This window comes from Malaclemys terrapin, chromosome 1, assembly GCF_027887155.1.
Source record: "Malaclemys terrapin pileata isolate rMalTer1 chromosome 1, rMalTer1.hap1, whole genome shotgun sequence".
Lineage (NCBI taxonomy): Eukaryota > Metazoa > Chordata > Testudines > Emydidae > Malaclemys > Malaclemys terrapin.
Window position 1 is genome coordinate 81,794,441 of NC_071505.1, and position 25,346 is coordinate 81,819,786.

The window sequence follows — 25,346 nt, forward strand, 5'->3', positions numbered from 1 at the left end:
TATAACAAAACAGCACTTAATAACTGGCAGTGTTATTTTTGTTGTTGCAAGAAAGAAACAGCTGCAGCTAAATCCAAAGCACATGATTTTTCTGTTGAAAAGTTGCATGTAGCCTTTGAAAATTTCCCTCTCTAGGAATGTCACTAATAGGAATTTCACTCTGCTTATTAAGAGTTTTTGTTTGTTTCTTCGAGTTAGGAGAGAAACACCCTGTCGATTTTTATCATGATTTTTCCAGACAAAAGAGCAATCAAATTGTGTTTGCTCAACAGCTTTGACAGGAGAGGATAGGCCTTTTGAGATGAGGGTTCAAGGTGGGTAGAAGTGATTTCCAAACCCCTGATGAAAGTCATATGATGAACTTGTCACATAATGGTTAAAACAATTATTCATCACTTCAGTTTTCCCTAATTTACTACATACATGGAAACATACTTTCAGTGCTTGGTGTGTGCTGACAGAAGCTAAATCTGGTTCCAGTGGAACTAAAAGAAATCTAGTGTAGATATGCATGTACTTGCTGGTTATCATGACAAGCAGCTGCTGACTGCTGTTACTATTTCTTATTTGTATTGTGGTAGCACCTAGAGGGGATTTGATGTGGGGGAAAGGGTAGATTGGATTGGGGCCTAGTCTGGAAAAGGACTGAACACCTCAGCTCCCACTGAATTCATTAAGAGCTGCAGAGCTTCCAGAATCAGGCCCTAATTGATTGTATAAACGTATTTTCACTTAACTTATTTAATTTCATAGCTGTTGTGTTAATTCTGCATTATGTCTGAGATTTTAAAATGCCCCAATATCAGAAAAGTCACTTGTGAGCCTCATACTAACTATAATTTAACTTCCTTGCACATATGTTTAACTTAGTACTAATGTATATCAATAATAATACCTCCTCTTGTATAGCATTTGTAATCAGTAGATCTCAAAGTGCTTCACAAGGCAGAGACATCTCATTATCCCCATTTTACAGATGAGGAAATACAACCATAGAGAGGGGAAGTGTCTGGTCCAAGGTCACCCAGTAGGCCAGTGATGGAACCAGGAATACAACCCAGATCTCCTGAGTTCCACTCTAGTGCTCTGTCCAGTTAGGGTGACCAGACAGCAAGTGTGAAAAACTGGGACGGGGGTGGAGGGTAATAGGAACCTATAATAAGACAAAGCCCCAAATATCGGGACTGTCCCTATAAAATCGGGACATCTGGTCACCCTATGTCCAGTAGACCCCATACTGCCTCCTTTATTTAGTCTGCTGCAAGATGGATCTCTATTCTCATGGAAAAGTTAGGGGTTTTTTTCAGCACTCCAGGGCTAAATTCTGAGGCAAACAGGAAATGCTATGGTAGCTTTAAGCACACTAAAAATGGTAGGAATTTTTTTGAATTAAATATAAAATGAGTAATATAATCTGTTCAGTCTTTCTTGTGTTACTTATTTTGAGATTAAATTCCATTAATTTTACACTGCCTCTAATATTCAGTTTTCAGTGTGCCACAGAACTTGGTTGGGACCAACATACCAAGCTCAAACATTCAAAAATCATAAGTCAGGCCCCCACAATCATGAATGGCTTAAAAATCATGATTTAAAAACAAAATTAATTTTGGGTTCTTTTTATTTTAATTTGCTTTCTAGCCTTCCATATTCACATTTCAAGCTTTTCTTCACAGCCTTAAGGGCTAGAAATTCCCTCCCCCACCACCCCACCCCCAGCTTTTTTTAAACTAACAATGAGGCTAGGTCTAGACTACGGGGGGTTGGAGGGTCGACCTAAGATATGCAACTTTATCTACGTGAATAGTGTAGCTGAAGTTGCATATTTTAGGTCGACTTACCTGGCTGTGAGGACAGCGGCGAGTCGGCCGCTGCCACTCCCCCGTCGACTCCGCTTCCGCCTCTCGCCGCAGTGGATTTCCGGAGTCGACGGCAGAGCCATCGGGGATCGATTTTATTGCATCTACACTAGATGCGATAAATCAATCCCCGATAGATTGATCGCTACCCGCCGATCCAGTGGGTAGTGAAGACGTGCCCTGAGATTCTCACATAATTGTATGATGCCAGCAGCTAGGGCTTGAAGAAAAACACCAAATATTGTGAGGTTCACAACAAACTCATTAGAGGCCACAACACTTACATTAAGGTTTAAGTGATGTGTGGGGTTTTGTGCACAGCCTCAGTACTTGGGTGAATTTCAAACTTCAGTAAATGGAAATTGATTATCACAGAGGCTGAAAAAAGGAATCATTGGAATTTTTCATGAGGATTCCTGCCCAGAATATCTTACATTGTGCACGTTAATGCCAAATAGTCTCACTTTCAAGCCCAAATAATCACTGGTTCCTCCACCATAATGCTGCAGATTTTCATTGCAGTATAGGGATTAAGCAAAGTGACTTCTGTCATTAAGCAAAACAGATGGAAAATTTAAATTTAACTAGTTATTTTTATACTTTTGTCAGTGACCTGTGCTGGTTATCATTTTGTCGGTTTAATACTGAAAATGGGGGAAGGAAAGCAGGTATAGGCTCAGCAGTCTACTGTTATGTAAGGCTTTTTTATTACTATAGTATTCATATAAAATATTTCTTGTTGATGATGGTGGCAGTATATGTCTTCAGGGAGCTAAATTGCCAAAGGAATGAATCACTTTTTCATATATATCAGCAAAAAATATTTTATGCATTTGTTAAATGTGTAGTAGACGTAACACTTTAAAAGGTGAATTTGAAACAAAGGGAACATTTTGAAACATAGCTACTTAAATGAATCCACTGATATTTTATGGGGCGAAACTTTTAAAATTGCCTTTCAGCAATTAACTATAGATGCAACTGACACCGTATAGACATGACTTCTTGATTTATGTTTTTCTTTTTTGTTCACCATCGGGTAATTAGATAGCTTCATACGGTCCTGTGTCCCTGCAATTAATTGCACCTGCAGTTGATTTTAGAATAAAAATTAGTTTGAATTTTAAAAATGTGACCTTATGTGTTTGTTCTTTATAACTTTCCCGGTCACATCTGCTCATTTGCAAAGATCTTCGGCCAGATTTTTAAAAGTTCAATATTTATATTTAACACAAAAATAACTGGACTGATTTTTCATAGCTGCTGAGAATGCACAACTCCCACTAAAATAAAGGCAAGCTGTGGACAATCAGCTCCTCTGAAAAATCAGGTCACTTATTTAAGTGCCAGGTTTGGAAATGCTGGTCTTGGTGTATAAATATGTCTCTATTATGGCCTGTTTTCTCTATTTATTTGATGTTGTAGTAAAAACTGAAGTTGTGATCTTATAATCATTCTGCAGCAACAGATCGATGACATTAAACAATGGATTATAACTTTCCTGCCCAATCTGGCATAAGAAAGGAGAACACTGTCATTCAAACACAAGGGCTCTTCAAAATAATTCCTAAAAGACCATATGTTCCTCAAAGCATTCCATCTCTAGTAATCACTAGTCAGACTCTCTGTTTTGCTGGTAGCGTATTGTTCTGTGTTGAACCTACTCATGCCTTCTTAGATCATAAATGCTTCAGGGCAAGGATGCCATGGTTAGTTCTGGTACCACCGGGTCTGCTTTCAGCTTTATATACTTCAACTAGTAAAAAAACAACAAAGCAAATTTCTTAAAGCAGTGTAAAGCGGCCTTAGTGTAACGGAGTCAGGTCCACAATGTTTGTAATGCATAGTTACCCCTTTTAAATAGGGAACAGACAATATAAGAGGTGAGGGAGTGTTTTCTTTGCATCTGTACCATTTTACTTCTATGCATTTGAGTCTAAACTCTATAGACTCATGGATCTCACCGTGTGTGTGTGTGAGAGAGAGAGAGAGAGAGAGAGAGAGATAAATGATTAGAATTGATGGTAAGCAACAGTTGGGAAGCAAGTAGTTCATGCTGTGGATACCATTATGGTGCTGAGGTAAAAATTGTTGTAATCTTACTCTGCTTCTCAACTGTAGCTTACCATCAATTCAAATAATTTCTTTCTCTCTCTCCCTCATATCCAAAAAGGGGAAAGAGTCAGGATCACATAAAATCCACCAGGGACTTCACTGTTCCTAATCTATTTAATGTCAAAGGGGCTCAAATACTTAATTGGTGGTGTCCTATTTTTCCTATTGAACTGTCCCTTTTCATGGGCACAGGCTTTTTTTTTTACTTGCAATTTAGCAAACAGAGTGGGCTCCTCAACTAGCCCCCACCCCTTCTGGTCCCTTTCCTCTTCGTAATCACCCCACGGGGGGCTCTTTTTTGTAGTTGGGAGTGCCGTACATACGACTTTCTTCCCCTTTACCCGCTGTAATGGCTGCCACCTGGACAGAACGCACCAGTTGGCATTTTAACTGTTTGATTTTTTTTTTTTTATGGCTAACACTGCTGCTGCTGCTGCTGCGTATGCTGGGCACGAATGGTTAAATTTTTGACGAGTTTCTGAAGGACCGGTACTTGCTTAGCCAGTGCTTTCAAGCGGGTGCATTTCACTTTTTCCGCTTGGAAGTTCTGTTTTAAGGCCTTCAACTTGTTTTGGGCATAGGCTTGGGTTGCCACCTGGTTAGCGATTTGCGCTTTTAGCTGCTCAATTTCCACCAGCTGTGAGGTACACACGTCTTCCCTTCTCCCTAACTCCTCTTTCTGCCCCAACAGCATTTGATACCACATGGCTGCTACAGTTTATATTAATTTCACAGCTGCCCCTAGGTGTTTACGCTTTTGCTTTTTATACTTGGCATAACGGTTTATGCCAAGTATGCATGCCTTTTTGAAGCTCCGCCATGGAACCCCAGGGATTGTATTTGACTTTGGTGAGAGCCCTCTCCAACCGGGAGAGGTCCTCACCCGCCTTTGAAAGAGGCAACAGGGTTTTGTTCCTTCTTGTTGCCTCCCACATGGCACGGGCATTGAGTTCACTAGCCTCCCGGGACACCACCGGGCCGGGCAGCTGGACTTCCGTGTCCGTGCTCCCTAATGCCCATGCGTCCAGCCGTGAACCCATCAATGATGCCACCTCCCGTGACTGCAGAACAGCTCAGGCAAATTGGTAACATAAATCTGTCACCGTTTTTGTGGAGAATTGCAGAGGGCGGGAGGCCCTGTGGAGCGCACCAACTGTTCTGCCCTTGGTATTTCAGGTTTGCTCTGTCCGGCACTGTTGGTATTTCATTTTAAAAATTTTATGATTAAAGGTGTGCCCACCCTCAGCCGTAGTATGCCTGAGAAACGGAAAAAGGTTTAGCATTCCTCTCTCCACCCTGGTTGGCGGGGGAAGGGTGCAGGTGGGTATACCCCCAGTTGTAAAAGTCCCAGGTAAAAGGAGGAAAAACTTAGTAATTCTCGCTCCAAGCAAACAGTCCTCGGTGCATACACCCTCAGCCGTAGCATGCCTGAGTTAAAAACAAAAACAAAAACAAAAAAAAACTTAGGGTGCATTGGCCCGGGGTTATGCAAAGAATGGTTAATATCTCTAATTATGTTGTGTTTAATTTTTCATGAATTACACCCAATGTTTTCCTGCCCCTGACGCACACCCGGGAACAACTGACTGTATTCCAGACAAATGCCTCTTCCTTTACGGTGTTGCAGCACACGTTTAATCTGAAAAAAGCTGCCTTTGTTACAGCCATCCTAATGGGGCATCTATGTCAACAGGGGGACGTGTTATGCTATGTTACTAATAAAGCCAAAAGCCACTACTAGCTAGTGTGTGCAATTGTTGCTACCCTAACCATTTTGTTTGTGCTGTATTGCTGTTTATGTAGAAAACCAACAGTAACCTTAGCCACCGTGTCTGAGGGAAGATGGAAACCTAAGTGGTGACCCCTCACAACAAAATGTTGACTCGGGGTCAAGGGGGGGGGAATGTCACAACGCAATGGCCCCCTTCCTCAAGGGGTCCCCTGCGGAGGCAGATCAGCATTGTATGTTGCTAATGCTGTTGCAAGCATCGCAAGGCATTTTGGGAAGGGTTAAAGGTGTAAGTGTAAAGTAAAAAATTCCTTTGCAGGTTGCAAGAGGCCGAAGGGGGAGGAAGGGAAAAGAAAACGGGTTAACGCGACAACTCAGCTCAGCCCAAAGATAAGACGCCGGCTCCAGTCCAAGGTCACTGCGCTCAAACAAACTCTATACAGCCAAAAAACCTGCAGCTGTACCTGGATCTTACCCAACGCCCCAAAAATAGGGAGACAGTGAAGGCCAGCAAGGGAAAAAACAGCTGTCTCACGTCCCTAACACCGGTGTGTTTTGGGAACGCTGAAAAGGCCACAAAAAGCTGGTTTAAACTGGTACAAAAAGCATGGAAAACAAAGGTCCCTAAACAAAACGCCCCCCAAAACTTAAAACCCTCCTAAAAGCTAAAGCAAATCGGAGATCAACAGCCGACTTCGGACAACCTATGTATAAAACAAAACTCCCGTCCACCTCTTCCCGCCCTTCTTCATACGTTACACCCAGGCTTGGCCAGCTCCGGGTACCGCGTGTGTAAGTAAAAAAGTGGGTTGGGGCTTGGGGCACTAACGCTTTCTTCCTTCCTCTAAATAATATGAAAACCCCCCAGCACTCCGCTGTTATTTTATTAATAAAGCTTTAGACTCAGTCACTTGGTGTGCTCTGTCATCTCCTCCCCCTAACAATCCTGCGGCCTCAGCCTAATCACCTGATGCCTCAGGCAAATTGGTAACATAAATCTGTCACAGGGGGTGGGAGTAGAAAATGCTAAATCAGACAGATTGTTCAGGAAAACTGCTTAGCTTTTAGACAGGGCCGGCTCCAGGCACCAGCCGAGGAAGCTGGTTCTTGGGTCAGCAGCTTGTAGGAGGCGGCATTCCGCCCAATCCTAGGGCGGCACGGCTGCTTTTCCCATCTCCTAGAACTGGAAGGGACTTTGAAAGGTCATCAAGTCCAGCCCCCTGCCTTCACTAGCAGGACCAAGTACTGATTTTGCCCCAGATTCCCAAGTGGCCCCCTCAAGGATTGAACTCACAACCCTGGGTTTAGCAGGCCAATGCTCAAACCACTGAGCTATCCCTCCCTATCCCTTTGTTGTTGTTGTTGTTCCACTCCGGCCGCCCTGTAGGGGGCAGCGACGTGGAGGACGGGATCGCCCTGCAGCAAGCCCGGCAGGGCAGCCCGCGTCCTTCCCTCCCAGCCGACCGGAGTGGTGCGGAGCCCTCACGGCAGGGCGGCATGGCAGTACCCCGCTGAAGCCCTGGCCGCCCCCCTTCTCTCTCTCCCCCCGCTCCCTCCCCCTTCCCCCGCTAGCCGGGGCACATCTGCAGGGCAGGGAGTCCCCCTGCACCCTGGCTCCGGCCGCGCTGTGGGTTGGTTGTGTTTTTTTTTGCTTTGCCATTCTGGCCACCGCGGTTTTGTTTTTTGCTTGGGGCGGCCAAAAAGCCAGAGCCGGCCCTGCTTTTAGAAATGGTTAGTGAGGTGCTGCTTTGTTTTTTAATTACTGTTAAAAAAATAAAAAAGAAACACATTACCAAGGATTCTGAATATACAGTATTTTTGTCATGGTTTTGGTGCATATAATATGTTCCAGGTTTTAATATTCTGGCTGCCACCTTTGAAGCTGCTATGCAATGATTAGCAAGTGAATCAGCTATACCTGAACTTTTAAATAAGCAAATTTTATTAAGCTGCAGTGGAATCCTCCACATTCATGAACTACTCTTAGATTCCAAAATTCTCTGCCACTTTTTGAGCCATTTTTTTTATCATACCAGAAATGCATTTAGCTTCTCACAATCTATTGTTTTCATACAAATATGGAAAGGAAGGAGATTGATAAAGTGTCACATTCTAATATCCAACATCATTAAGTGAAATGTATTTACCAATTAATACAGTAATGCTTGCAATATAAAGATTTTGGCATGGAGTGATTCAAACTGATAACATAGGGGTGGATCCTGCTCCCATTGAGGCCAGTTTTATAATTCCAAACGACTTCACTGTTGCAGAATCAGGGCTATAATTTAGTTCACAAATTTAGTAGCATTGTGTTAGCTTCAGATGTATTTACACTAAAAAGACAAAGAACTTCCTATCCTTTCATTCAAAATGTTTTGAAAAATATACTGATACTGGTTATTTATGTATTTGGCATATGAAATCCAGTCAAGGCAAGTCACAGTGTTCTTATCAACCATGTTCAAGTCAGGAAGACCTCCAGAAAGTTAAGTCATTTTGCTGTCCTCAACAATGTGTGTCGTGGTTTGTGGCTGCCCACATTGATAGAGTGGACTCTCTCTAAAACACCACCAAAATTCCGCTGCATCACAAATTCCATGTCTGGTATGAAATTGGTTCAGAAGGCTTCATTGCCTTCATGGTAAATCAAACCCGGGTTGACATCAAGTGGGGTCAGAGACAAGATCATTATTTGTCACTTTCTCTGTGGACCATGAAACTCTCCACGTGTCCTCTACCATAAGTCCCTCACCTGGTAAACTTATCCACAATGGGTGCTGTGAGGGCAGACAACCATGTGGTGGATTAAACAAGTCTTTAATTAACAGTAGATGTGGTATATCACGCAATTTTGTGACAAGCTTTGCTACGCTTTCCTCTCTGCAAACACTGGGTGGAGCAATGTTGCAGAGAACTGGTAACCATAGTAGAGGATTAGATTTAAGTGTGCCTGAAATAATATGCATGGTGGAATTAAGTTGTACGTCAATCATCTTTGTGTGAGATGAATGAGCCTGTACTGGAGCCCAGTACTGTGCCTCTGAATAACAGAGTGCCAAGACTGAAGTGTGTAATGTTTGGGCATTGGCACCCCATGTCATTCCAGCCAATTTGTAGAGCAGGTTGTTGCACGTTTTGACCTTACTCGCTATATTTGTAAGATGGTCACAATATGTGAGAGTTCTATCCAACATGATGCCTAGATAGTCTGGGTGTGAATCATGCTTTATTCTCTGACCATTAAGAACTATATTCAGCTCTCTGTCCACTTGTGTATGATGTAAGTGGAAGACACCTCACACCGCCTTATTTCCATTTGGTATCAGGCACCACCGACGACAATAATTGACCATAGCCTCGTTCAGAACACTTTCAAGTATGTCAAAAAAGTGTGACTGAGTGCCGAGGCATATGTCATCTGCATGAACAAACTTGTGAGACCCAGTATATGGCAGGTCATTTGAATATAAGTTGAATAATGTTGGAGATAATATTGCTACTTGTGGGAGGCCATTCTTTTGGTGCTTCCAAGCACTTTTTCTATAACCGATATGCACACGGAAATGGCGATTTCTCAAAAACAGAGCCATTGCACAAACTAACCAACTTGGCCTAGTTCTAGACAATTTCACCAAAAGGACCACGTGCCAAACCATACCATATACCACGGTCAGGTCAAGGAAAACTGACACCAGTCTTCAGCTTATGTTGGAATCCATTTTTGATGGAAGTTGTAAGTGCCAGCACTTGATCACATATACAACTGCGGCAAAAACTAGCTTGCTGTGGTGCCAGTATGCTTCCACAGATGGTGAAATTCTTGCTGAAATAAGATGCTCAAGCACCTTAAAGCAGATGCTTAGAAGTGAAATTGGTTTATAGCTCAAAGGCAAGTGTGGATCTTTCCCAGGTTTCAGCAAGGCAATGACCTTCGCTTGGCACCAGATTCTAGGCAGTCTGGATTTCCACAGAACTCTGTTGAAAAACCAGATGAGCCATTCCTGAGCTCAAGAACCCAGATGTTTCATGAACTCAGGCGCAATTCTATCCTATCCAGGAGCTGTACAGATTTTTAAATTATTTGGCACTTTATCCAATTCCAGACTAGTTTACCATTTACCATTTTACCATCAGCTGGATTACTCCTTCGGAAACATTGCCATTCATCATGTACTTGTCGTTTGACAGCTCTGTCAACAGGAGCTTTGGTGACCTTCAACAGATGATTGGCAATCTGATTTGGAGTAACTGCCAGCCTGATTAGTGCACATGGATATTGAGCTATACCTAGACTACGTTAAGCTGCAATTTTTCCGGCTTGACCACATAAAGTCAGGCACCACTCTTGCTTCCTCCAATCGAGCCTGGCAAGTGACATCCAATGATTCTATAAGATGGTCCGCAATCTCCAGATCACCTGACTGCTCATACTGCCTCAGCAAGTCTGCATAGTCCTTGTTCAGATATGGAATGTACATTGGTCGGAAGCTGTGTGGAATTGTTGCACTTGCAGCTTTAAAAATGGCACAACAGAAACAATGGTTTGCATCTTGCCTGGAGATGATGTTTAATAGGATGGTTACAATGCTCCTTTCTAAGTACTCTGTAAAGGAGTCGCAATCTGCCTTCTGGAAATTTGATCTAGGCTTTGGTACGCTCCTTATAATTGGAAGATGCATTCCCATCTGAATCAACGCCAGACAATGTTATCTATATGGAAAATCATTAAGTACAGCACACACTGTTGGCTGTGTGTGATTGGCATACGACGTGACCCAGCACAGGTCTGGGCAGTAGTCCCTATTCCAATGTGCTGAATGGAAGATACCACGCTGCTTAGGGTCATGGACCAATGCGAGATCATGATTTGTTGCCAACTCCAACAGCTGTTCGCTGTTTTGGGTCTGCAGTCATATAACCTCATTCGTTATGATGACTATTAAAGTCACCAACGTTCACTACTGGATGCTTAAGGTTTGGGAGAACATGTGGACTCCATGTAGAACCATTTCAAAGGATATGGCAAACCATATTTTATTTTTGTCTTCCATTTTTATTAGCAGCTTTGCTCAGTCAGTTACAATAAATAGAAATACTAAATATCATGTCCTATGGATACTTGTCAGTGGCTGTGATTTCTGGTACTATACATATTCTGCATTTTAATGACTTTTTTGTTGGCCTTCATCAGATTAGAAGCTATCCAGTTATACAGGCTTCATACCATCCTAAATTAATTCAGACATGAAAACAAGGGCTGCAGAGCAAAACTATACCTACAGTATATACCTAACTCAGCAGTATCCCAAACTGACATACTTTTCTCATTAAAGCCTGTGCTACAGTAGGTTTGAGGGAATGGGGAATAAACAGGTAAGTGCTAACTGAACCTGAAAAGTATTATGCAAGTTTTGGAAGGCTTGTGTTGTTTTCCTCATTCTACTCTTGGTACAGATTCCATATTGCAATATAGTCTGTATATTTAATAGGCCAGACTCAGAGCTTGATCACACTCTACAGCAGGCAGTGGAGTTACTCTGGATTTATACTGAGGTGTTACTGAGAAAAGAATCTGGCCCATAGTTTCTGCAGATAGCTTTTCCATCAATAGGGTTTTCCAAAATAGTGATTCCATTCTGTAATTCAAGGAAAAGGGAGTTTCCACTTACAGGTTAGCTATTTCTTGGCAGCAATTATGAGACAGGACTACAAGCAGATGTCCTTATACTGGGTTATGAGGAGTAGGCGAGGCTAAGTAGTAAGTAAAAACCTCTTCCAGGGGAGCAGTGGGGAGAGATTAGGGCAGGGCCTGCCAAAATCTTGCATCATGGACATGTTCTCCCAAGGTGAAGAAATGTTACTCATTGCTCATACGTGTAACAGCACAGACAGATTCCTATACACAGCGACACCTACAGGGAGTTCTGTACAGTCTAAAGAATGTTTTAATCTATATTACTTTAATTGACTTTGATAAGGAAAACTTTCTAACATATCCAACCTGTTTGCCTAAGTTCAAATATTACAGCATCTAAATCCATTTTGGGGGGGAGGGATAGCTCAGTGGTTTGAGCATTGGCCTGCTAAACCCAGGGTTGTGAGTTCAATCCTTGAGGGGGCCACTTAGGGATCTGGGGCAAAATCAGTACTTGGTCCTGCTAGTGAAGGCAGGGGGCTGGACTCGATGACCTTTCAAGGTCCCTTCCAGTGCTAGGAGATGGGATATCTCCATTAATTTAAATTTATTTATTTAAATTTAATTTATTTTCCTTGACCCTTGAAATACTTTTCCAAAACCATTGATGCCAGTGGAAAGACCACCATTGATTTGAATGGGCTTTGGTTCAGACTCTTCCATCCTATTAGTAGACAGGGTGGAAAGGGGGTGGTACCTACATACGTAATATCTTCCTATTCCAGAATATATGATTTATTTGGAGCTGTTGCAAAGTGCCATTTTTCTTCCTCTGAGCAAGTTCGATGTCTAATTTGCACAGCGTCAGAAATTGGGAGATAGCCTGGGTAATTTGTCTGACCGCATCAATGTTGAGCAATTCGAGCCCTTTGAAGTTTAGAATAACTGTAACATCACTGTAATATTTCATTCTCATTGTCAAGTATTTGCAAAGTGCAAAGAAGGGGCTTGGTGCTGTACACTGTGCAGGGCTGACAAATATCATGCATCTCTCAGGACATGTATCTGACAGTCCAGTCACGCATTCCTGCAGGGCAGCCTTGAGCTCATGCATTTGGATATGCTGCAGGCATTTGCCTGTAGTTCTGCCTGATGGAACGGGGCCAAGAAGGAGCAGCCAGGAAGAGAAGCTGGGAAGGGTGACAGCACAAGAGGGAGGCCTGATATCGGCCTCAGGTTGCCCTCAGTACAAACCAAGCTAAGCTACCCCATCCCCAGCAAAATTCCCTTCCCCCACCCCCCCACTGCTTCCAGGGAGCCCCGGAACCTTCTATTCCCCACCACCACCTCTGCCAGGTGCCCCCACCCAGGAGCCACAACACCCTCTATCCCCCGGCCTCCAGAGCTCCCAGCTCACTCTATCCTACCCTGCAACAAGCAGCACAAGCACTTCTTACCTCCCCCTGGGGGGTTCCCTGTCTCTGGGGCCCAGCACTCTGCTCTGTTACAGCACCAATCATCGCAGCACCCCTCTCCCCATGCTTCCCACTCGGATTTTGCTGCCCCCACCCAGCTACCAGCCAGAGCTGCCAAATTCTGTTCCACTCTATGCCCTGAGTTTATAGCTACATGCAAATCATTTGCTATTCGCAACATTCACTCTTTAAATAATTTGTATAATATATCACATCTGGAGCAGGACAGAACCTGGCAGCTTTGTGTGTACCAGTTCAGTACCTGCTGTTAGATCTGTGATGTGTTTCAGTTAAGCAAGTGCATAGGCCTGTAGGGGGCTGCAGGGAGAGCAATTTGGTGTTAAATTCCTTTAAAAAATGAAATGTGTCTTCTGAGTGTGACGGGCTGTTGGCTCGCTCGATTTGTCAAGTGCGCAGATTTGCTGTGGAGGTCACTGAGAGATGAGAAACGTTGAGCCCCAGGCTGCCTTTTTTCTTTAGCACTTTTCAGGGAAGAACTGTGCTCTGAGTGAGGGCCAGAGGTTAAAGTCATCACTGAGAATATTGATACGCTTGCTGTGAACTCTGCGGGAATTACGCACTTCCTAATGACTTCCAACAATCTTGGGAATGGAAGACCGGATCCTTGGCCCTGATGAGTGACGCAAACCAGCGCTAAAGCTGACTCACATGGCCAGCTGGGGAGTCCCCTGACATAAGAAAATCTCAAGGTGGCATAAAGCCTGCTTTGGTTAGCTTTATGCCATCTCCCCTCACTGCCATTGGCATAGGGGATTACTGGAATGCTTCAATGACCCGTGGCTGTTCAATCGCCCCTTTAGGCTGCAGTAAGTCAGAAAAGCCCTGAGGAACAAGGGAATTCACAGGTGGCATCCTGCCATTTTGCCCCACTTAAGGCTGTGCTGTTTGGATTAGTAAGGGAGAGCCATGTTGTGTCTGGGTACACGTTTATGGTATGTTCTGTTTAGATCCTGATTCTATTTGCTTTCTGCTTTCACCAGCGTGGTACCATCCTCCTGTCTATGCAGTGGTCTGGAAGCTCAGGAACACACACACTCCTCCCCCCAATTTTGCACCACTAAAGTTAATGAGAGCTTTGCCATTTCAGCATAGAGCGTCTTCACCAGATGCTCTACAGTGGCACAGCTGCATCTAGTTTAGACTAGCCCTTAGAAATGGAAGCAGACAGGGCTTTGGAAGGTGCAATCCAGTTTTCATGCATCAGGACTGAAAGAAAAGGATTGAGTTTGATCCTTGTTCATTGAAATTTGCTATGTGGCCCCAACACCTAGGCTCACTAGAGCACACTGAAGTAGTATTTAAGGGGATACTTTGTAGTTACTACAAATTACTTGTAGTATCTGAACAATATGTTAAAGACTAAGGCCTCAATTGTATAGCACATTTCACCCTCAACTGAAATGCCTTTGCTTTTGTAAAACAGTAATAATAATAATAAACCTCAACCCTCTTTTATGTAACTTAGAATTTGTATCTAAAATGGCCTATTTAAATATTTCTCACTAAAGATACAACAATTTTTATATATCTAGATAACATTATCTAGCTATCCCAAATGTTCCAATAACTATATGCTACTATATATGAAAAAGAATCAGCACCGAGTATAGAATGGGACTCAAATAACAGTGCTTCGTATTAAATATAACATCTGGCTAACATCCCAGAAACATGTACACCCGTATTGGATTAAATAGAAGATTAAAAAATTTCCTGGATGGGTTTTATTTATGATGATGATGATGATGCTTATTTATTATTAAAGGGCTGATAACATATTGAAGGCAAGATACTTGTGTGATGCTTCCCAGGGGTATGAGTTGCCAGGCATCTCACTACCGCATCTGCCCTTAGCATGAGGAAGCCTTGTCTGTGCCTGGCGTGGATCAGCTCCCCAACACCACCATCAACTCAAACACTCCCCTTTAGTCTTTGCAGACTCCACTGCTACTCTGCAGAAGCAGCAATAGTCGCTCTCCAAACCTTGAGCCCCGCAATCTCCCTGGAGTGTCCAGCCCCTCGTCCGCTGGACACTTGCAGTATACACAGATTCACTGTTTCCAAAGAAACAGTACATCCCAGCTTACCAGATTGACCTTGGATCACCGCTCCACTTAATGCACAGCAATTAGCAATTAGGGACCTACCAAATTCACGGCCATGAAAAATGCATCACTGGCCATGAAATCTGGGCTCTCCCCCCTGAAATCTGGTCTTTCGTGTGCTTTTACCCTATACTATACAGATTTCACGGGGGAGACCAGCATTTCTCAAATTGGGGGGCCTGACCCAAAAGGGAGTTGCAGGAGGGTCGCAAGGTTATTTTATGGGGGTCATGGTATTGCAACCCTTACTTCTGTGCTGCCTTCAGATCTGGGCGGCTGGATAGCAGTCGCTGTTGGCCAGGTGCCCAGCTTGAAGGCAGCACCCTGCCAGCATCAGCACAGAAGTCAGAGTGGCAATACCATACCATGCCATCTTTACTTCTGCACTGCTGCTAGCAGCTGCTCTGCCAGTAGCAGCTCAGAAGTAAAGGTAGCAGTACCGCAACTCCCCCTAGAGTAACCTTGTGGACCCCCCCAAAACTCCTTTATAAATCAGGACCCCTATAATTATAACACCGTGAAATTTCAGATTTAAATAGCTGAAATCATGAAACTTCTTATTTTTAAAATCCTATGTCCGTGAAATTGACCAAAATGGACCGTGAATTTGGTAGGACCCTATTCATAATGAAATTAATTATAAGTTTATTTAACAAAGTACAGAGACTGAAGTAGTAGCAAGTAGAAGTAGTGGAAAGAAATAATTACCTATAAAACAAAATCATAACACTCATCCTAAAGTTTAGACTTAACTACTAAGGTATTTTCGTGTCTTAGAGCAATGCTCACCCAAAATCCTTGCAGCGCTTTACAACCAGGCTTGGCTGTAATCCTCCTTTCATGAGATAGACAACCTGTCAGCTTGTCTCCTAGGTGAAGGATGACCGAGTGAGTTTCTTTGCCCCTCCAGTATGTACCAGTCCCATCTTTTGTCTACTTCCATAAACAGGACACTCCACCTGCTGTATCTGTTTCTTACTATAGATTTTCTCTTTTGAAGATTTCGCAGCTTTTTGACTGGCACCTGGCTCAGTATGCAAATAGGCCTCCAGTGTGAGGCAGACAATACACAAATGATCAGACAGGGATATAAGTATCTGCTACCTCCTACCTGAAAGGAATATGTCCAAGGTATGTTACCTCTTGGTGACCTCCCTTACTCTAAGACCTTAAGAACATACACCTCTCCCCGATAGAACGCAACCCAATATAACACAAATTTGGATATAACACGGTAAAGCAGTGCTCCGGGGGGGCGGGACTGCGCACTCCGGTGGATCAAAGCAAGTTCGATATAACACGGTTTCACCTATAACGCGGTAAGATTTTTTGGCTCCAGAGGACAGTGTTATATCGGGGTAGAGGTGTAATTTTCAGTGTAGATACATAACTCCTTAAATATTATCCCTACATACATTTTGCAATGGTTATGGCAAGCAGTGGGCTACCGGCTCTCGGTAGAGACCTTTCATGCCACCTTTTGGTGAGTTATCATGCAGATATCTGACCCAGGAGATCCCTGTAAAACCCTATCCAAGCCCTGTGCTTTCTGCTAGTTGGCACCAAGGGTTTCCTGGGTCACAACTAGATGTAGAAATCTGTTTAATATTAGAGAATGGAAGGGCAGGATAACGTGTTTTTGTCAAGCCTCCCTGCATAATCACATTTCAATATCCTCAGCATAAAATCATCTTATTGCTAGTGCCCAGATAATGTAAACAGTTTGGTATGAGAGCAAAGATCACAGGAGATTGGCAGATAACAGTTCTTTGGGGGGAGGGGAGCAGTCATTTTATATTTAGTAACTAAGCATAATAATAACTGTATTACCACGAGATATTATCAGCCAAAGTACAATATAACCATAGTTATACTGTGCCATATCTTTTTAATTTTAGTTTTAGTTAAATATTTGTTCACGGAGGGTTCAGCTTTTTAGTTATGGAGACAGAAGGCCTCTGATTACTTGCAGAGCTGGGAAGCGGCAGTACGGGCAGCCCCACCAATGTTGTCTCAACCCTTTTCTGGAGAGACCCCCTCTACTGATGAGAGGGTAGTTCAGTTTTCTTACCCATTTCATCCTTGATCCCTTTGCTGAGATTGCCAACAAAAGGCATGACTCAAAGCTTACTGAAGTCAGTTGAAAGACATTGATTAACTTCAGTGGATCAGGCCCAAAGTAATCCACTTTTGTAAACTGATTTGAAATTACATCCACTGTGATCTGGACTGAGACCACCAATTCATTTCCCATAAGCCACCAAATGGCCATTTGGGGGTCATACTGTTCAGCTAGTACTGATTGGGCTGGGTTTGTACTGGTGACCTAAGGAAGGCAGAGTAGCCCATTATCAGTCCTCTGTTAACCATCCAACCCCCCAGGGCTCTTCTAGTAGTCTGGAGACATAAAGATGAAAGCAGCCTAAAATATTTTTTAGACAGTAATTATTTCTTTTATTCAAAACAGCTCTTGATAGTGTACATCAGTCTCGAATGACCCAAATGATCTGCAGGCCCTGGATATTTTATGCAAAAAATATTTTACAAGAAACTTTTCATGTAAAGGGAGTGCTGCCTTTTCACTGTTACTGTGTTACATTGATGGAGACTATGAGCATGATATTGGAGCTATGAATTAGATTTCATAAAACGGCTCTGCTGTAGGGAGCTGGATGCTTATTCATCATTGAGATCAGTAGGCTATAATTAGCGCTCTCTTGGAGGGTATTTATCTTCCATTTTGATGCAATCCCCCAGACAACAAATTTAGAGGACAAAATTCATTGGCCTATAGCATCAGGGTGTAATCTCAAGGGACAGTTAGTATCTAAGGATGACTAGGTTTCATAGATATGTTTGCAATACCTTCTTTCTAATTGCATCATTTTCAGTGTAACTAGTATCAGCTGTGACTTTACATGCAAAAGACTGTGTCTCTGAACAGCACATTGAGATCTAAAATATCCTTTTCAGTTCCTTTGAAATTAAATAAGGAATACTCAAGAAGGCCCCTCGGGTTTACAGGAGGTTTTATGTTCAATTCCTTCAACATTTTAAACACTGTTAACTATGGTAGCCTGTGCACTTCCTTGGGTAGCTGTATTGGTGGATGGACTATACTAGGGTTACCATATTTTGTGCCTCCAAAAGGAGGACACTCCACGGGGCCCTGGCCCCGCCCCCAGCCCCGCCCCCTCCCCCGCCCCAACTCCGCCCCCTCCCCAAAGTCTCCGCCCCCTCCCCTGCTTCCCGCGAACATTTAATTCGCGGGAAGCCTGGGCAGGTAAGGGGCGGTGTGGGGGGAGGAGGTGCGGCCCAGGCTGGCCCCCCGGCGGCTCCAGCCTGGGTCGGCTGCGGCCCTGGGGTGCCGGCCCCGGCCGACCACCCCCGGCCCGCCCAGCACTGCCAGCCGGCCCCTGGCGGCCCAGCACACCCCCCCGGCTCCCGGCCCCGGCGGCCCAGCGCACCCCCCGGCTCCCGGCCCCGGCGGCCCAGCGCACCCCCCGGATCCCGGCCCCGACGGCCCAGCGCACCCCCCGGCTCCCGGCCCCGCGGCCCAACGCACCCCCTGGCGGCCCGGCTCCCGGCCCGACCTCCCGGCCCCGCTGCCCAGCGCACCCCCCCGGCGGCCCGGCTCCCGGCCCCGCGCACCCCCCCAGCGGCCCGGCTCCCGGCCCGACCCCCCGGCTCCCGGCCCAGCGCACCCCCCCGGCGGCCCGGCACCCGGCCCGACCCCCCGGCCCCGCGCACCCCCTCGGCGGCCCGACCCCGCGGCCCCGGCCCGGCTCCCGGCCCGGCACCGCGTGCCCGGCCCCGCGACCCCGGCCCAGCCCTCCCTCCCGATTTTCCCGGACATGCCCGGCTTTTGGGGGATTTCCCCCCGGACGGGGATTTGAGCCCCCAAAAGCCGGACATGTCCGGGAAAATCCGGACGTATGGTAACCCTAGACTATACTGGTACTGTAGTCTGTGACTCTGGTAGTAAAATCTTGCCGTGCATTGGAATTTTTTGAGGTGAGCAATAAATGTCTGGATTTTGGAGGAAGCACTGGGTAGCTTGGACAAAATTCAGGAGCCAGTCGAAAGAATTGTTTTGGGACCATGAGACTGGAAGAAATCCCATGAAAGAGATCTGAGGAAGGTCAGATGAATGGAACTGGGTTGGGGAAGAGGGATTATGGGAAATAATTTGTAATGGGAAGGAGATTGTGAATAAGAAGAGGCCAGATAGCTGAGTGAGATAGGGCATTGCAGGTTGGGATTGTGCTGGCAGGAGTGGAGAGGAGACATGGGCAATTTGGTGAAATTGATTAAAAACTGGCTAACTCAGTGGTTCTCAAACTTTTGTACTGGTGACCCCTTTCACATAGCAAGCCTCTGAGTGCGACACCCCCTTATAAACTATAAACCCTTTTTTTATATATTTAACACCATTATAAATGCTGGAGGCAAAGTGGAGTTTGGAGTGGAGATTGACAGGTCGCAACCCCCCATGTAATAACCTCACGACCCTTTAGGGATCCCGACCCCCAGTTTGAGAACCCCTGGGCTAATTGCTAGATCTCAAAAAAAAAAAAAAAAAAAAAAAAAAAAAAAAACTGTAAATGGGGGATCACCATCCACTGGGAACATTTCTAGTAGGATCCCTCAGGGATCTTTTAATGGCCCACTGTTATTCAATATCTCTATCAGTGGTCTGGGGAGGAACTATAAAATCATTGCTGGCAAAGTTTGCAGATGACAAAAACTGGTGGAATGGTAACTAATGTAAGGACAGGTCAGTTCTACAGAGCAAGTTTGATTGCATGGTAAGCTAGGCTTATTTGAAGTACATATATTTAATACAACTATATGCATGAACATTAGGTCACACTTAATGTAGATCAGACTCATAGAATGGGGAATTATATTTTGGTAAGCAGCAACACATAAAAGACTTAGGGGTACTTGTAGATCGCCAACTGAACATGAGCTCACAGTGCAATGTGATCATTGGGCATATAAGCAGGGGAATAAGAAGGGGTATGGAGATTTTACTACCACTGTATAAAGCCTTAGTGAGACCATTACTGCAAAACTGTGTCTACTCCTCCTGGTCACGCTTCAAAAAGGACATTGACAAATTGGAAAGAGATCAGAAATGAGAATGATCTGAGCATGCCTCATAGTGAGACAAAAGAAGCTCAATGTATTTAACTTTAAAAGAGGATGATTAAAGGATGATCATGATCTATAAATAACTCCCTGGGGAGAAGGTTTCTGATAGTAGATGGCTTTTTCATATAACAGACAAAGGCATAACAAGATCCAAATTTAGACTAAAAGTAAAGCACAAATTTTTAACAGTGAGGTTAATTAACCATTGAAACAAGTTATCTAGGAATGTGGTGGATTCTTCATCCCTTGATGTCTTTAAGGTTGGATATTTTCCTAAAAGATATACTGTAGTTAAACCAGGAATTATGGGCTTGATGCAATTACGGGCTGAAATTCTATGGCCTGTGTTTGTGCAGAAGGTGAGACTAGAATGATCCCTTCTGTCCTTAGCAACTAGGACATAAAATCCGGCCAAAGTTTTCAAAAGTCACTGGTGATTTTGAGTGCCCAGCTTGACACCTTAGAGGGGCCTGCTTTTCAGAAAGTGCTGAACACTCACCCTCTGCTCAGGGATCTCAAGTTAGTCACCCAATATCACCAGTCAGTTTTGAAAATCTTGGCCTCTTAGGGTATGTCTACCCAGCCTGTGACAGCAAGCCTCCCAGCCCGGGCGGACAAGCTCTGGCTAGCAGGACTCACACTAGCACTCTGAAACTAGCTGTGTAAGCACTGAAGTTGCCACTCGGGCCCTGAAGCCTAGGAAGGGGATGGAGGGGGCTTCAGAGCCAGAGCTCCAACCCAAGCCACAATTTCAAAGCGCTGTCTACACAGCTCTTTTTGGAGTGCTAATGTGCTGGAACAATTTGTATAGTGGAGGCACAGAGCCATTGAACCAAACTGTAAATGCTGGATATGATGGGAACCACTTCAAACCAGGGGGTGTGGCAGCACCCCCCACGCCCCTAGTTCCAGCACCTATGCTAGAGTGAGCCCTGCTAGCCCAAGTCTGTCAGCCTAGGCTGGGAGGCTTGGTTCCACAGGCTCTGTAGACATACCCTGAGTAGAATCACAATGTCTAGGTTTTTTATTTTCCTAAATCTCAGAGTCCTATAACAAAGTTTATCACTTTTTTTTGGTAATGAATCCTTCTGTTTTATATATGTTTTGTTCCCTAAATTAATTCAGTCTTTAACCATAAAGCTTAACCCTTTTGTTGAAGCTTCCGGCTGCATTAACCTTGCCCATTTTTTGCCCAAAATATTGCCTAGTGATGTATGTATGTTTTTTGCTTTTTTCCAGATGACGGGTTAACTGGAATTCCACCAGAAGTTTTGAAGAACCCACCAACAGATCAGCAGATTAACAAACTTGCCAGGAGTCTGGGGCCTGAGTGGGAGCATATTGTACTGTACCTGGGTTTGTCACAGAATGACATCTACAGATGTAAAGTCAATCACCCTCACAATGTGCAGTCACAGATTGTGGCTGCATTTGTCCTTTGGAGACAGCGTTTTGGAATCAAAGCAACAATCCAAAGTCTGCACACCAGTCTGATGGCCGGAGAAGTGGATCCTTCTGTGATCCAGCATATGCTTGAGTGAAGTCTTGTTATCGATTGGAGGCTCTTGAGTTTTTTGCTAAATGAAATGCATTGGATTCACTGAATCACTTATCAGTGTTCTGATGTCTCTTAATTAGAAAGCAAGGAAATGGCAGACAAGCAGCTTGGTAATTTTATTACTCTGTGCTTCCTTGTAGCTTTCAGTTCTCTGTGGGAAGTTTTGACGTCTCTTATAATTACATGTATGCCAGATTATTTTTTAACAGGCTTTAAGAAATTATCGTTCTTTTTGTTCACTTTTATACTTCTTCCAAATGTTATGTAGTTAAGAAGGCGTTGACGCTTAAAGTTTCCTAGAGTCTTTGCAAGCAGTGAGCCACATCCGGAGAGGTGCTGAGCTAATAGTAATGGGAGGTTGTTGGGCTCAGCATTTCCCTTAGGACTTTGCCCATTGTTATTGTATTATTTAAGAATATTCTAAGGCAGGAGTAGGCAAACTACGGCCTGATCCAGCCTGCCAGCCATTTTAATCCGGCCCTCGAGCTCCTGCTGGGGAGTGGGGCTGGGACCTGTCCCAGTCCAGCGCTCCAGCTGTGGAGCAGGGTTGGGGGCCGCTCTGCGCGGTTCCCAGAAGCAGCGGCATGGCCTCCCTCCGGCTCCTACACGTAGGGGCAGCCAGGGGGCTCCCTCCGCACACTGCCCCCGCACCAAGCGTCACCCCCGCAGCTCCCATTGGCCGGGAACCACAGCCAATGGGAGCCGCAGGGGCGGCACCTGCGGACCAGGCAGCGCGCAGCAGAGCTGCCTGGCTGCACCTCCGTGTAGGAGCCAGAGGGGGGACATGCCGCTGCTTCTGGGAACCACTTGAGGTAAGTGCTGCCGGCAGCCTGCACCTCTGAGTCTCCCCCCGAGCCCCAACCCCCTGCCCCAGCCTTGATCCCCCTCCCACCCTCCGAAGCCCTCAATCCCAGCCCAGAGCACCCTCCTGCACCCCAAACCCCTCATCCCCAACCCCACCCCAAAGCCTGCACCCCCAGCCGGAGCCCTCACCCCACCCCACATCCCAGCCCCCCTACTCCAGCCCAGAACCCTCTTCCTCATCCTAAACTCTTCATTTCTGTCCTCACCGTGGAGCCCCCACCCCCACCCCCAGCCAGAGCCCTCACCTCCTCCCCAACCCCAATTTCATGAGCAGTCATGGCCCACCATACAATTCTCTATGCAGATGTGGCCCTCTGGCCAAAAAGTTTGCCCACCCCTGCTCTAAGGAGTTATGGCAAGGAGCAGGATGCTGTGATAGCATGTTATCTCTTGAAGAGCAGGACAGCTGGGGACCCTTTTCAGGGTATAAAATAAGAAAGAGGATAGGCAGGATCTAGTGAAGGAAAGTTCTGTGGACATGGCAGTGAAGTGCCTGGTAGCGGACGTTGGTTTCTCTCTTCTGTGGCTAATAAACAAGGATATGACCTTGTATCCCTAGAGTCTTTGCAGTTCTTATGCTCTAGGATCCAGATGAGCCTGCCTCTCAAGTGCAATTTTACTCTTAGCTTTAGTAGCATATGTACTGTTCTCAAAGCCAGAGGGGAAATGGCCTACCAAAATGAGCTCTCTAATTTTACAATAAGCCCAGCCAGAGGGGTGGTTTAATGGTCTAAGCAGCAGGTTTGCAGTCTCTAGATTCTCTTGCATCACAGGTTTGAATGTCAGCAAGAATAACTTAATCTTTCTCTCCCACCACAGTAGATAAGTGGAATTGCATGAAGTTCAGTGGATGGGATGTTTCTGGATGAAACTTTAAAACTGAGGTCCTGCATCTGTGTTGTCACATGGGTGTACCCTAGGAGGATGACAAAGCCCTGGCTGGGATGATTTAGTTGGGGTTGCTCCTGCTCTGAGCAGGGGGTTGGACTAGATGACCTCCTGAGGTCTCTGCCAACCCTGATATTCTGATTCTGTGATTTTATGATGACAGTCTGTGTGATGCCACTAGCTGGCAAGCTACCTCAAATCTGAGATGGCAAGAGGTAATCTGGGAACTATTGGTGCCAAGAGACAGAGGCTGCCATTGCTGGCTGGGGTTAAGCATGGTCTTCAATAGAACCAGAGAATTCCTGCTGCCCTTGTCTGAACACCCCTCCTCATGGTCTGGCCAAACCCATTCCCAGAAGCCAGCCCTTCTCCATGAAGAAGAACTCTGCAATGGTTCCCATCACCTTCTGGGAGAGGAGAAAAGAAGATTCCTGAAGACTTTGTTTCTTTCCCACTCAGTGCGGAAGAACTCCCACTGCTCTCCTTTGTACCAATGCTGTCTCCTAGTTTTCCTGCAGCTAACATGGAGCTCCTTTTATCTCAGCCACATGTACCTGTGTTACTGGAATTATGGGACCCATTCTCTGGTACCATTGGTCAGGTTTTATCCCAGAATGGTGGTTAGAGCATAAGCCTCCTCTTCCCTTGCCAGCTAGCACCATTTCTTCCTTTTGGCAGGAAGCTCTAAGCATTTGCCTCATTCCTGCCTATCAGGTAGATGTATCAGTTGCCAGGGGGAGTATTCGTGGACAATCAGAAAGATCAACTACTGTATGAAACCAAGATCTTCTGATGATTCAAGGCAGAAGTACATTAGAACTCCTTCCTGGTGGATTAACTCCAAGGGAAGGACACACATCACAGAGGACTGATTTGGCAGGTAAACAGAGTTTGGGTCCAGAATTTTGAGATCAATTTATGGGCAACCCCTCAAGCAGACTATTTCAGCATTCTCACCTAGGTCAGAGTCTTCATAAAGTTTTTTGGGTTGAGGGTTTTTTTTCTCCTGTACCCCCAATTCTCAAAACCATAAGGTAAATTAGGGAGGAGAGGGTCATCTGAACAGTCTGCTGGCTGCCCAGTTTGTCATGGTTTTCTGGACTCCTGGTACCTGACAGTATGGTTTGGCAGAATCAGCTCATTCAGGCCCAGAAGCAATCTGCTGGTATTTTATTTTTAGTCTTCTATAATATAGTCCTGACCTTCAGCCATTCATGATCCTGTTACACCTCACTTACATCTTAATTATCTCCTATTATGATGTATTAAAGCGTAATTCTATCAACAAGTCCCAAATAAACAAAACAATGTAAATCAATTTGAATTTTGGATGTTTCTTATATATATAAATATAGATTAGAGATATATATATAATATTTTGCTGTTTCAAACTGCTTAATTCCAACATACATATATACATTCTATTTGAAAACAATCTGAATGCGGCTTATGTATATGGGATTGTGTGAGCATAAAGATCATGGGCTAATTCCGCCAAATGTAGCCTGGAGAGGGGAAGTGCAACTCCTGGAGGAATTTCTGGGCCAAATCCAGAAGTGATATAAACAGTGGTGTTAGCTACATGTTAGGTGTACGTGGCAAAAGAGGGTAACATACACCTGCTCCATCCACTCTGGTGCCCTAAGCAAATAAAACTTAGACAGGGAGCAGGAGAAGTTACTAAGAGCATGAAAGATTTTTTTTTTTTTGTAAAGCCCCTCTCACGCTGTTACACACCAACACTATACATTGGTCTCAAAGGGAGTTGAATCCACCACACCAGGCAGAATTTGATTCTCGAGGAATACAAAACCAGTGCAAGTTACATGTTGAGTGTAAGTGGCAAAATAATGGAACATACCCCACCACTTTATGCCACTGTTAATAGACTCTTGAGTCAGCTTCTTTGAATCAGGTAAACTTTGTGTTTTACATTC

At 44.8% G+C, this 25,346-nt stretch overlaps 1 protein-coding gene across 3 annotated transcripts in view; it reads left to right on the plus strand.

Moving 5' to 3' along the window:
- CRADD (CASP2 and RIPK1 domain containing adaptor with death domain) overlaps positions 1 to 24,727 on the plus strand; it is a 102,160-nt gene extending 77,433 nt beyond the window's left edge. For all 3 annotated transcript variants that reach the window (XM_054028074.1, XM_054028092.1, XM_054028085.1), the window contains one exon: positions 21,339 to 24,727. In XM_054028074.1, coding sequence (XP_053884049.1) covers positions 21,339 to 21,640 — 302 coding nt within the window. In that variant the 3' untranslated portion in view covers positions 21,641 to 24,727. The remainder of the gene's footprint in view (positions 1 to 21,338) is intronic.
- Positions 24,728 to 25,346: the final 619 nt, after the last annotated feature.